The sequence below is a fragment of the Lepidothrix coronata genome, unplaced genomic scaffold (assembly GCF_001604755.1).
Source record: "Lepidothrix coronata isolate B3197 unplaced genomic scaffold, Lepidothrix_coronata-1.0 Scaffold0, whole genome shotgun sequence".
NCBI lineage: Eukaryota > Metazoa > Chordata > Aves > Passeriformes > Pipridae > Lepidothrix > Lepidothrix coronata.
Window position 1 is genome coordinate 11,110,764 of NW_016690180.1, and position 14,330 is coordinate 11,125,093.

Below are 14,330 nucleotides of genomic sequence, written 5' to 3' on the forward strand. Positions count from 1 at the left end.
GAACTAATTGGCAGTGTCAAAGAGTTTTGTTCAATTTCAGTGAACTTGAACTTACGTGTAATTGGTGTTTCAGCTGTAGGAGGTTCTGCTGCTTCTGAAGATGCTGAACTTGCACTATGAATTCTTAGAGTAGTTCCTGCTTTCTCCTTTACTGCTGTTATTCCATGACCTGCGGCAGAGGCAGATTTTAAATTATATGACCTGAAAACTTATAAATAGCAGTGCACAGTATTCTTATACTCCATGAATTCTGACAATCAAAATAACTATTAAACTTACCTCAATTGCCTAATTTTTTCTAGGTTAATAATTCACTTGTTCTACTATATCCAGTATAATAACTGAATAGAAATGATAAAGCTGAAATATAATACAAATTACACTGGTTCTGAAAAGTCAAACTGGTTTCAGTGGCACATGTTAGTCTGAATCCCCGTTTTTCAAAATGCTAAATATTCTATTGCAATCAGTTTAAACAGAAATTGATGGTCTTCCTGAGGCCATAGGGTTTGACCTCATCTGGTTTTCAAAATTCTAGAACAATTAACTCAAAAGTAATGAGCTGTGTGTGTCTGCAGAGCTGAGGTAAGGAACTTGTTCTTCAGTCTTCTGCACAGGGGCTATATGTCAGGTAAGTATTCTATGAATACTGACTCCAATCCTCAAAGTTATTTCAGGATTTAGCTCCTCAGTTGCTCATTTGAAATCAAATTCTAAAGTATCTCCCCTCAAAGCTACTATTTAAACATACTCTGTAAAGCCTGCTGATGTCAGTTCACACAGACAGAATTCTTGTTCCTGTGGAAGCTTATCTTCTATGTAGATTTTGATACCTTTACCAGATGCATACATAGTGACTCCCTAGCCCTCTATTAAAATGGTCTAGTTTAATATAAAGAATAAATGTTTTTACCATTTTTATCTGAATATTTTTGACAGAACAGGATTACTTTTCTACACAGAGTTTATTTACACTAGCAGATCACAGGGACTGGTAACATCCTGCTCTAGAATAGGGTGGATTGACTGGTAGTTAGCAAGGGGAGGCAATGTCTTCTTAAGCTGCACTAAGCATAGTTGAAAAATGCTGTCCTTAGAAAAGATTACTCTAAAATTGTCTGCCTATTTTGCTTCTGGATATGTCCACAAGTATGTCCATGATATGCTTCTCTCATTACAAACAATCCAGCTAGTACATCTTCCTTAGCTGGTAGTTTCTGCATATCAGCTGAGGTGCAATAAGTGAACAACAAACCAGACAAGCAATATTTCTTTCCAACACAAAAGGAAATACCTTCTGGCAGCTGGACAATCTAAAGTGCTTTAGCTATTTGCCTAACTACTTATGAGAATGTTAATGACAATTTCATACTTTTTTGGTTAAATTGAACTGTAAATAGATAAATTATTGCAGAAAAGGTATTAATACAGATGCTCAGGCAAATATCTAGACATCTGAGGTACAAAGTTAAGCATAATGATTCATTAATGTTGCCCACACTTTCCCACAACTGTGTGCATTCTATTAGAGAAGTTCCAAGCATCTTTTCTGAGTTATATTAACTACAACAAAATAGCCTATCACTTGCCAGTGCTCTGCAGTGTTCTAAATAAACATATACATATAAGTGTATGTGTAGTCATATAAATATGCTTTTGAACATCTGATTAAAATAAAGATGCAGCAAACCTATTTGAAATGGAGTAGGAAAAAGGAAAGCTTAGATTTATGATTCTATGATTTCCAGATGGCTTGCACATCAGGTGCTCTATGAATTCAGTAATAAATATACTCTAGAAAACATATGTGAAACAGCACTACTGAAAGACCACATACAAGAAAACTGGAGTATCTGAAGGAACACACAAAGAACAGATATCCCCTAAGGAACAAACCAGCAGAAACAAGGAATTTGTAAGCTGCACGAGGTCCTGATGTTTTACACTGAAACAAGGAGCCTAGGCAGGTAAATGCTTTTACCTGTCTACAGAAAACAAATGACTTTTGTCTATTTAATCTCATGGCTTACAAGCTGCAGTAGTACGTCCAATTGTATGGGACATACCAGGTGATGCACCACAGTGATTCAAGTCATTACTGGAAAGCTTGCCTTTTGCAAAGTCTGTTCCAATGCAGATACTGGACAGCAGCATACTTCTTAGTCTAATCCCAATCTCCTGCATATTTTGATGGGTACAATGAAAATATTAGCGTGAATAGATTCTGGTGTAATTAATTTAATCCCCAAATTCCTAGATCTTACTTACATGACTATTAATTGTGCTTTTAAACTAATGTAATGGGTACTCCATGTCACATTCCTTTCCATTTCTTCTGCTCACAGCTTTTTAAATGAGCAAGAGAGTTCTGTTCTTTCCATTGACTTAACTGACTGGACTTGCTAGCATAGTACTATGGTCCTGTAATTATATAAAAAGCCCCTATGAACATCAAGCAAAAATTTCAACTCTGTGTGAAAGTTACGGATTTTCAGATTAATTTCTCATTCTTTTTTTCTGTATCTAAACATTTTTAATTTTTATGTTTAATAGCTTTCAATTGGTTCTCATAGTTTTGCAGACAAACTAATATTTCCAAGAAGAGAGGGCACACATTTGCTGTATTGATATTTACAGACTTAAAAAAGGCAGCATTTTGGGGGCTGTGGTTACATGCACTAGAATGCTAAGAAAATATTCTAGGTCAGCAAGAGGTGGCTTTCCTGAAGTGAGCTGTATGGCACATATATTTGACTACAACAGCAAAACCAGATGAGATCAGAAGACCACAACTGAAGCAACAGTTAGATACACATGCACAAACATGGCAGAAGCACATGTTGTTTTGGAAACGAAAATTATTATTTGTAATTTCAAAAGGCACACAAATAAAAGAGGTCATGGGAGATAAGCCTACATTTTAGAGATAAGAATGCACTGGTTTTCTTATAGTCTGTGTGGTAACGCAACTGAGCTGATACTGTAAACTTAGGAAAACCTCCGACGTCCCCATTTACTCATCTGTAACAGAAGAGCTAAGAAATGGGTTTTGTTAACCCGGTGCTTTTGGAAGAAAGCACGCTTTTTCCCTTGTGTTGTTGCTTTTATTTCTCGTGCCTCCATGATTCCTTGCCTTTCTATTGGTTGGCAATCTCAACAGAATATTACTGTTCCTGTTGCTTGCTGGGATCTTTCATTTGAAGAGAAGGTTTTGCAAGCAGTGCCTAACAATGTGACCTGCCTTTTGGTTTGCCTGATCTGCTCAAGGCCAGATTACAGCACTCACGAGCACTTTAGTCATATCCCACTTCACTGCAGGCTTTCTTATCTTCCACCCCCCAGCTTAGTAGCTTTGGATTCCCTGCAGAGCTGAAAGAGGCCAACAGACACCTCTGGAGGTCAGTTCAGCACGTCTGAAATCTAAACTGCCCTCTGTAGGAATCTCTGTCCCTCATCCATCTAGTACTCCCAGGCAACTGGAATCCCTACTTCAGTGGTGCAGATAGGGAGGAAGAGTTTGAGATATTTGTTCCTGGCTACCACACAGTCTTTGTAACCTGTGTTGTACCATGGGGGCCCTTCTGATGAACAGCTCATCAAAATTTAGTCTGGTAAAAGGAGTGAAGCTTCATCTCGTTCAAGCTAAAGATGAAGACTGAGGCCTTAAATCAGCATCTTTCACCAGATGCTTAGTTTCTCAGTGAAACTAAGGAACCTGAAGCTGGCTGGAAGAGAATCACTCCACTACATGAAGTATAGAGATGTAGAAAAGCCAGCTGTGCTTGGGTTTTGTACACTACAAAGTCAGACCCCATTGTGCTCACTTTTAGGCTACTGTATTGGCACTCCAGTCACTTCAAGCCTGCAGAAATTTCTCTTCCTTGTAGTTAAAACAAAAACACAGGCTAGATTCAGATAGTACCTATGCTATCTAATCTATAAATCTCCAATTAAGCTAACAGATGAGACTTGATTTGGATCTTCTTATTGCAATGGTTAAAGGTTTTAATAATAGCAATAGGTATAAAGACTGTTACAACAATTTATTGGTTCTCAGTCTCTTCTAAACTATAAGCCCATATCAAAAGACATAAAGACAGCAAACAAGACTGCAAACCCCAAAAGCATGCCCACAGTTCCTCCTGCCTGTTACTTGCATTCTGAATTCTTAAAAAGGAAGAACTGTAAAAAAGAAGGTTGCTGCTACAGCAGCTGTAAGGTGTTATTTACAAAACAGGTGAGTGACCACCATGTGATTTCAGGCTCAAAGCAGTTTTCCCTGAATCACTTGAATTTATGAAATAAAAAAAGTCTTCTGAAGAGATTAACTATCCTTTTTATGATCGCATAAAGTACAAGCATAACACCCAGCCTTTTTTTTGTTTTAATATTGTACTTTATTTCACACAGGGAAATAGTATCTATAGAGAATGGAAAAGATATTCACCATGTTTGAATACTTTAGTTTCACATTATCAGAAGCATTTGCATTCCATTCCAGACAGACGTGAACTTAAACTATGCAATGCTGATTATTACACATACCCAAATAATATCCAAGCTCATGAATACAGTGATATCTCAAGTAACATTTCACTCTGTCATACCGAGTGACAAAAAATGGTTTTTGGCATACCAGGGAAATACATACCTATGGGTGTCTGATATTTTCATGTGTCATTCTGATAGCTAAGGAACTAGATGAGGAATATATACAAGAACAAAATAATCATGATAGCAGAACATTAATTGCAAACACTGCATGAGAGAGGTGCAGTTTTATACTATGAATTTCAGAGACCACATGAATGAAACAGCTGGGTTACTTTTTTTACTACTTTTACTGTGTAAGAGGTATTGACAGACATTAGTCTTAGCCATGGCCCTAAAGGTAAAACACCCTAAACTTACATGGAGTGAAGCACATGCATACAGTATGACAGAGAACAGACTTTGCTTGGAAATGTAGCTTTTGAGCACTGTAACTTCAGCACCTTATGGATGCTGTAACTCATCCAAAACAACACTGTATATGAAAGACAAAGGCTTGTAGGAGAAAGTAGTCACTTTCATTAAGCTAGCAGACAGCTTAGTTGGAAGAAGAATCAACCAGGCAAGCTTTCAAGCATACAAGTTCTTTTAAAAATGGAAGTCACAAGCTTCCAGTACAGACTGAAAATGTATTTTGCCTCACATAAACCCTGGGAATAAAAAGTTTGGTGTTGCAGCTAAGCTAACATAATGGCTCTTGGTACAGGTATGGGAGGTTCTGCTCCTTCCCATGTTCTGTACTTGTCCCTTCTGCTTGCCCTCACACTGATCTCAGGTTCAAGGGACTGAAGAGGCAGAAAATGAATTTTTCTTTCCTCTAGAGTTATTCTTATCTCAGTTTAGCTTCCCAAACTGGATTACAGGGAGCTCAGAGGAGCATGAGTGCTGGTACAGGGAGAAAAGGAAACAATGCAAGGAAAAGACAGGTGTGGGACTGCACATTTCAGTGGCTACTAGCCATTAACTGGCTTAGCTCCAATGGTCACCTACTGTTAGAGGGGAGTTTTATCAACCCTGTAACTAAAATGGTGCAATGGCTGATTTACTGAAAAATACAATATAAAAGAAAGAGACTAAAATGGTGATAATTAGTATGACAAGTTGTGCCTCCAGATTACAGTGAACCTACTTCTCCCATTTCATCATTCTAGCAACTATTTCAGTGTCTCTACTCCATTGTGGATCCACAAGGGGAGCCTCAAATTTTTTGTACTTTTAAAAACAAAAGAAATCGCTTCACTTAATTGATGAAGCCAATTCAATAGTTTGCTTAGTGTGACATCTAGTGTCAGACCTCAAACATGGTTTAGGCAGTGACTGCTACTAATCCAAAGGCATTACAGACCCTGTTGTGTAGACGAGTATCACAACTGCCTTGTCGTGGGGACCTTGATCTAAATAATGTCAAAATTAGTTCAAAGACAACAGACATTTTCTCTGGAATAGCTATCACCAAAATAATCCCTGGGTGTATGTGCAGGGTTAGTTAAAGAGGGATGAGATACAAATTATGTGGAAACTGCCTTATTATTAGGAACTAAAATGAGTTATGCTAAACAAATTACAACCAAGCAGTAAAAATGCTAATGTGTTTGTGAGTTCTATATCAGGGTTTGAAGGATAATGAAACTGAGATCCGTGGAGCAACCATTTCAACTCAGTCTTAAATAGGTAGCAATGTAAGAAAATTTATTTACAGTAAGAACAATCATTCACTGGAACACCTCACTGGGACTGAATGTGGTAGAGTTCCCATTGCTGGAGGTTTTCAAGATGTGACTGGACAGTATGCTAATAATCTCATCTAGATGCACAAAACCTTTCCCGCAAAACCCTAGACTAGAAGATCTTTCAAGGTCCCTTCCAATCTGTGCTCTTCTATGATACTATTTGTTAAAAGCAGAATGTATTCAGTTAGACCTTTAAAATGTTACTTAGTCCACCTCAAACTGTTTCTGGTATTTTTACAAAGTACAATTTTGAAGAAAAATATAAGGAATAGTATGTATTTGTCATACTTCACCAGACAGGGAGCTGTGTTGTACAAATATAACGACAGAGAAACACAAAAATCACATACCAAAGGTGTTGCTGCTAAGTCTTAACTCCAAGAAAGTAGCTTTACTTATACCACTTGCTACACTGAAGGAATAAGCAACTTTACAATGGACTGGATCATTGCAAAACTATTTTCTGATGAAGAATAGGAGATGAAACATTAGTTGAACTGCTCAGACACTAAATGGAGTAACTTGAAGGGGAATAATCAATATTTAATAATAAGAAGAAAGCTTATAGAAATTCCCAATAGCTTCAACTTTTTTTCTTTGTGTCTCACTAGGAATTATCATACTGAAGCAGATATGTGGTCTACACAGTCCCACATCCTGTCTATGACACTGAGAGACAAAAAGTACTTCACAGGATCAAGTATGAATTTCCATAACAAATAACTAGGAAATAAGCCCTCTATATCAGGAATATGAACTATTACCTGGTACATTGATTTCCTGGAACAAATCTAAGATTATCTATGTGGTCTTTCAAGTTACCTTGGGTTCAGTGAACATGGAAAAAAGTACATTTGATTTCTGCTTAATTCAAAGTCTATTTTATTTAATAAATTCACAAAGTTAGATTCAAAATTATTAGCTAGTAACATGGGAACTCAACCCTACCCCGATCTCAGGCTCAGGAAGTCTGTCTGTACTGTAGATTCCAGGAAATGGGAAAACAGGGTGAACTGCTGCTTTACATACATCTGGTCTTAGGTACTTTCCCAGCTGTTCTTGGTCGCTGCCAGAAACTAGATAGTAGATGGGTCTTCAGTGGGACATAGCACAACCACTTTCATGTAAAATTTAAACTAAATTTTCCTTTTCCTTTTCTGCATGTGGATGCTCCTTTTCCAAGGCAACTTGATTTGTTCCAACTATGCTCATTTTTAGACTATAATAATTTAAAAAATATACATCCATGGTGACGAAATGCCTACTCAAAATAGACATCACACAACCTTATCAAGTCAGGCTGCCTACACAAACTTGTTCACATACTTACACTCTGTGAAGACAGTTATGATGCTGATACAGTCAGATGATATGTTAAGAAGCCAGTATCAATTAAACATGGATTTTTACTGTATATGAACCAAGACATTATAAGGCCTATATAAAAATGAGATCACATCATTAAAAAGCCCATGGAAATCCACAGAGATACAACTCTGTAAGCAGGTTTTATAGACAAAAGCAACAAACGGCTGCAAAAAGATATGTCTTGTTGATTTATCAGACACTAAGAAGGGCTAAAACACACATTCTTGTTTGTCTCCTAAACTTTTTCCAACAGCATTCATCATTTTCACGCAAGCTCATGTCAGTCAGGCAAGAAAATACCTACGGCTGTACTGCCCCACTGGAAATATATACATTTGGTGACACTAAACTGATTGCTCCATGAGGCTAAAACCTCTCAGCAACAGAAGACTGTGAGATTGCCACTGCAAGCCTACAACAACAGTAACTGTTTGGTAACAAATAATCTTATTGCTCACAAATAGCTGTTTAATGGCCATTTGATAGAATACTATTTATTGCAAAAGCTAAGCAGAATGTAAACATGGTTATTTCACAGACAAAAACTAAATAGCCTGAAAGAGCTCTGTTCCAAGAAACCCACTGCTTCAACTATAAAAATTAACTGCAAAATTCAGCAGCATCACAATTCTAACTGATCAACTGTTAGTTATCACACTAAGCCAGATTCTTTTCAGAATGCTGTTGTTTATGGTGGTTTGAGAATGCAAGAGGCAAAGCTTTTTGGAAGTCTGGGAAAGCAGTACCCTTTATTATACTTAACAGCCCGAGGAAAAAAAAAGGCAACATTTTTGGCACAGAAGCTCTTCTTCAAGTCTGAAAACAAATGCTAAACTTTAAGGTTAAATGCAAGTTGAGAACACTTATGCAGTTCCACAGATAGTTAAGCTGCCCTTGTTCCCATTGGCCTGTTCTGTGTGTTCCCATCATTTCCCATTCAATAGCATTCGGGGATCAAATGGTGAACCAGATGGGGGAATTTACAAACTGATCCAGCCGAAGATCTAGCTCCTACTTCAGCTGCACTTTCCAAAATGAGTCCCATAAAGCAGCTCCTCCATCATTACATGTGGGCTACTGTTAGCATAAGACAAGGAAGAAATACATTGCTGGGGCAGGGCAGGCCTGCTCCTTTCAGCAACAACCTTCATTTCTACAAATCTAAACATATCTTAGAAACCCACTCTGAATTTAATTAGAAATGTTAATTGGTTGGACTGTGAAAGAAAAGGTAGTTATGTACTCCTGACTGTGGATGTAACTGAAAAAAAAAGAGAGGACAAGGAAACTTTCCTCCTCCGAGAAAGAGATAGAAACAATTTACTGTCCATGGAACAGAGGAGATAAGGAGAATTATTTAGCCTTGTATGGGATCATAAAAGTAGTATCTCTGTTAAACCCGTTATTTTTAGTAACTAGCAATTTTCATTCCTAGATTCATCTTTTAAAGGTATTTTGTGGATCCATTATGAGAACTGACTAGCTAACAGCTTTTTTGTTACAAAACATTTCTGTTTTGCGAGAAATTGTTTCCCACTGCTTACTACGTATTTGTGTCCTTCGCTTTTTGGCTGTGAGTTTTCGATGAGCAACGATTAAGTTTTACCTAAAGTCTTCACCGGGACATTTTGTACTGACATACTATTGGAAATGAGAGTACACGAGAGGGAGTTTAGGGCCCATATTTCAATATGTTGTTCTACTCTCTGAAGTCTGGTGTGACAGCTTAACAGTTTCACCTGGTGGCAATGAAAGCTGGAATGATTTATGAGGAGTGAATTCATATTGTTAAGGCAGAAGCCATGGTGTATAAACCACCAACATGCACGAGCACGAATCTGGGTTGCAGTGCTTTGACTTCAGAAACCATAAGCCTTTGACTGATAGTAATTGTATCAGATAATGGATCCTTTCTGTGAAGAAGCCACAATGAGGTTATTCGCTAACTGTACAATCAAGCCTAGCACCTTGTCCATGATTTGACCTAAAGAAATATTTATGTGCTTCAATAGTTTAGGAAGGTCCATCTTCCTATTTAATAAAATCATGCTTCCCAACATATCAGGACAAAACTGTCTATGAAACCTTAAGATGCAACACTAATGTGTCTAATGACACATTAAAACTATGAATTATTTCCATGCACTTTACTGACTGAACACTTACCTACTGTGGCAGAAGCTGATGACAGGAGAGACTTTCCCCAGGTACCCCAAGCTCCCCATCTACTTGCTTTAGATGAGGAGTCTGTGGCCTGTAAGGAAAAAACGTTACTCCACTGTTTAAAATTCCTGCTCTCAAAAGGCAGGAGGAAACACAAAGAACCCGTCAGCAACAGTCTGGTATTTGATAAATGATGATAGATTGGATATTATGTGGAATTCAAGCTTCTGTGCATAAAAAAGCAGAATGGAAGGTGTAGTTTACATTGCCTATTCCTGAAAGCACCTAAAACTCCAGAGATGTCTTTACAGATGTCCTAATATTTCTTCAGGCATAAAATCTAATAAAGCCATACAAGTTTACTAAGGCTATTATTAGGGAGAGGCAGGAACCTGCCTCCTTTCTAGGTTCTACCAGAAGCCAGAGTTGGATGCTTCTCTTCCCGAGCCTCCTCACACGTGCAATTCAGTAGATGTGCACAGGGAACTAATAACAACTGAGTTCAATAAACTCAGCCAAAGGAGGGGCTGCACACCTTCTACAGTAATGTGTAGTGTTAAGCAATTATCAGTATTCCATATTTAAATCATATTAAGAAACTGTTTTCTCAAGGAAGCCTCCAGTAACATATAATCCCTATATAATGCAAGTTTTATTGCAGCCAGATGTGAAAGACCAAATTAATATCATACTGGCAAAGAGAAATTAAACTATTCCTAGTTTTCAAAAGCTTGGTGTTGCAATTTAATTTATTTTATCCCTATGCAGGTTTTCTTCATATAACTCCCTAGGTTTTTGTGAAAAACAGCATGTACATGATAGAAAATTCTGTCCTTACAATCCAAGGAGGGGAGACCTTTTACAGAAAAGAAAGTGTTACTTACTGGACTGCTTTGTTCATGCAGTGTTTCTTCAGATTCAGGTTCTGTATCAAGGCTTACGGTTTCAATGCACTCAGTGGGTAAGTCTTCAGTTGCCTCTTCACTGGAAGGCAGACCTTCAACTAGTTTTTCAGTCAAAGGGTTTTCATTAATTACTATGTCTCCTTCCTGTCTATTACTGGCACTCTGAGTGGCCTGTCCATGTTCATCTTGTGAAGACTCATGCAAGATCTCAGCTTCTACGAGGTGTGGTACTGATTCAGGAGGCAATACCTCATTGCTGGGCATTTCCATTACTTCAGGTTTTTCTTCAGATGGGATGCCATCAGATATGTCTTCAGACATTTTCAATTCTGAATGTAGAAAACAAAGTCTTTTAGGTTCCATAAACATTTGAATTACTATAAAATACACAGTGTTCAGGCCTCCTAAAGCATGGAGCCCTGTGGCACATGCATCATGCTGGCACTGGTACCAGGATAATACTCTAAATACTCTATTCACTTTGCAGGATCTCACTCAAGTATGAAGAGCAGCACTACTGTTTTCCAAGATATAGTTTAGTGAGAGAGAAAGGATTTTCATTTGTCTGAAGAAGTTAAATGTAAGAGCTCCCACATGGTTAACTTTTACATTCACTATTAGGTGTGCAAGAAAGACCACTGAAGAATAGGATAATCGGAGCTGCAACAGCCAAGCAGCTCTTCCTCTCCGTTTCGTCATCCCCACATACACAGGTTGCTACAGGCTGCTGACCGATGGTGAGGAGGGTAACACAGTGTGACTAAAACTGTGGGGATATTCATCTGTTGGAGAAGGGGCATAATTTGTGAACATGACAGGCCATGGTCCCTGGAGCCATTTCATAGACATTCATTGCTTACATTGTTTCTGCATCACTTGTCTCAAAGGTTTGCTCTCTGGGAAGTGCAACGCTTCTCACCTGCTCCTGAAATTCCAGCTATGTAATTAAACTTCAATTTTGAAGCCAAGGTAAGATTGTTTGAGGTACAGTTATTGATTTTTTTTCTTTTTTGAAAGTTATGAACCAGTTTTCTCTTATCTACTCCATATCTTCCAATGTAACTTTGGAGGTATTTTGCACCACTGTGCAGTCATCTGGCTGAGGATCCACAAAGAAAAGATATGGACCCTGAGCAAGCTCTACAGTTGATTAAGGAGTGGCACTGGCAGAGTCCAAAGGACTACTGTACAGTGATTACTACCACTTACTTGTTGGCAACAACAATATACCTGGTACTCTACTCAGAAGACAACCCTTGACAGAGCTTGCAAGCTCCTGACTGTGTTGAGTTACATGGCATAAAATAAACTCATACAGTTCTCCCCATAGATGTTGCCTTTTCATTGACTCATATTAATTAAATATGGTTCAAAGGTTTGTACTTGACAGGAAGAAATGAGGTTCTGTGAGACGGAAGAACGGGGGAAAAAAAGGCAAAAAAGCAAAATATAATTGGGATTTAGGAGAAATTTGCCCAAGAAGCATGTATTTAAATAAGTATATTTTATTAAAATCTATAGAATTGTATAGATATGTGGGTTTAACAGCCTGTTTATCTCACTTGAAGGAAGATCAGTTGCTTGAACAGTTCCAAGAGTAGCGTTTGGTATCAGTGAACAAGAAAATAAATAAACAGCATTTGGTACCACTTATATTACACCAACTTACATGAACCTTAATTATCATCAGCAAACATGCATTTACAAGTCAGAATCTTTGCATTTGCCACAAGTATTCCATGACAAATACAGCAAATACTATAAAATGTTTTAGTATAGGTAAGTATTGTCAATGTTTTAACAGTACCCCCTGCGTGATGGGTAGAAAAAGTCCATCGTCAGAGATGAGAATCCTCTACCAAAACCTTTAAAACCTGTACACACATACTTCATCATTTTGCTCGGAGATCAGCTCTGAGTGAGCCCGGCACTTTTTTAAGAATTGCACAGACATGTACACATAAATTTTTGCAGGACTGGGTCATCTTTGGGGACCACTCAGGCCGCGGTCCCTGCAGTTGTCTGCTAAATCTTCCTTACAGGAGCAAGGATATAATAGCAAATTACCAGATCTGTCAGAACACACGAGACGTGCTGCACCCGGGGTAAGGAGTCATTCAACCTCTCATCCGTGACACTATCCTGATCCAAATCAACCCGGACAACTCTGCCCAAAGGGAATTCCCTTTGGGCAATCTACAGAGAGTTCGTGAGGGAGATGCCAAGGCCAGCTCCGGACAGGGCGGCAGAGGAGCACCCTGCCCGCACCGACCAGCCGGAACGGGCCGCCCTGAGAGGGCGGGCGGTGGCGGCACCTGCCGACCCTCCGCCCGAGGGGTTTCATCCTGCCTCGGAAGCAAATCCCAGCCGCCGCCGGGCGCCTTTGGGCACGGACCACCGTCCCCGTGCCTGAGGGATAACTTTTCTGGCGGCGGCACCGCGCTCCCCTCTCGCTCGACGCCCGCTGCCGCTTCTCCTCCGCGGGACGCTGCGGGTACGGCGAGCGCAGGCGACACCCCTGGCGCCAGCTCGCCCTGCCCCGCTGCCCCGCTGTCCCCCTGCCCCAGGAAGGGCAGAGCAGGCGGGGCGCCGCTCCCGCAAGACCGCAGCGGCCACAGCTTCCCCCTTCCCTTTTCTCCCCCCTCTTTTCGAAATCCTCTCTGGAGTAGAGCTGTGTAGCGAGGAGTCCGCAGTGTCAGAAGCGGCAGAAAAAGTAGAAATCGCCGGGTTCCTTACCGCTCAGCAGTGCCCCGGCCGGCGCGCCCCCTTCTTCTTCCCTTCCCCGCCCCGCCACGTCGGCAGCAGCGGGGGGAGGAGGCAGAGCGCGCCGGACAGCCCGGGACGACCAGCCCGCAGGGAGGAGGGAGGGCTGGCGCTTCTGCTTCGCGCTGCCTCCGGCTCTCTGAGGCGCCCGCCTGTAGCAAAGGGGCTGGTCCGCTCCGCGCCGCTGCCGAGCCGCCCCCGAGCTCCAGGCTGCGCTGACCCACAGCGGAGAGCGGCCCTGGCCGCCATTATCGCCCCTCACGGCCCCCGGCGCGCTGCGGCGGGGATCGGGCTGCGGCGGTGTCCCGGCGGTGTCCCGGCGGTGTCCCGGCGGGGGAGGCGAGGCGGGCGCCGGCCGGGAGCGCCGGGCGCGGGTGGAGCAGCGCTTGTCTCAGGCGCGGGCGGCATCCCCCGCGTCCGCGCTGAGGCGGAAAAGGGGTAAATTTCATAGAATCACAGAATATGCTGAATTGGAAGGAACCCATGAGGATCATCGAGTTCGACTCCGGACCCTGCACAGGACCCCCCCAAGAATCACACTATGTGCCTGAGAGCGTCCTGCAACTTGAACTCAGTTGTTCAAGCATTGTTCTTGAACTCTGTCGGTCTTGATGCTGTGACCACTTCCCTGGGGAGCCTGTCCCAGTGCTCATCCAGTCTCTGGGTGAAAAACCTTTTACTCATATCTAACCTAAACCTCGCCTGACTCAGCTTGATGCCGTTTCCTCGAGTCCTGTCACTGGTCAGTACCTGCCCCTGTGCTTTGCCTCCTGAGGATGTTAAAGACCACAATGAGATTTCCCTTCAGTCTCCTCCAGGCTGAACAAACCAAGTGATCTCATCTGCTCCT

The 14,330-nt window shown here is 40.9% G+C and overlaps 1 protein-coding gene across 3 annotated transcripts in view; it reads right to left on the minus strand.

Annotated features, from left to right (window-relative positions):
• FAM114A1 (family with sequence similarity 114 member A1) overlaps nt 1-13,555 on the minus strand; it is a 34,196-nt gene extending 20,641 nt beyond the window's left edge. For 2 of the 3 annotated variants that reach the window (XM_017804690.1, XM_017804697.1), the window contains exons 1-4: nt 13,454-13,530; nt 10,697-11,046; nt 9,816-9,903; nt 56-169 (exon numbers count right to left, since the gene is read on the minus strand). In XM_017804690.1, the coding sequence (XP_017660179.1) occupies nt 56-169; nt 9,816-9,903; nt 10,697-11,038 (544 nt within the window). In that variant the 5' untranslated portion in view covers nt 11,039-11,046; nt 13,454-13,530. Of the gene's footprint in view, nt 1-55; nt 170-9,815; nt 9,904-10,696; nt 11,047-13,453 lie in introns of all 3 variants that reach the window. The other variant, XM_017804704.1, reaches the window with a different exon arrangement.
• Between the last annotated feature and the right edge of the window lie 775 nt (nt 13,556-14,330).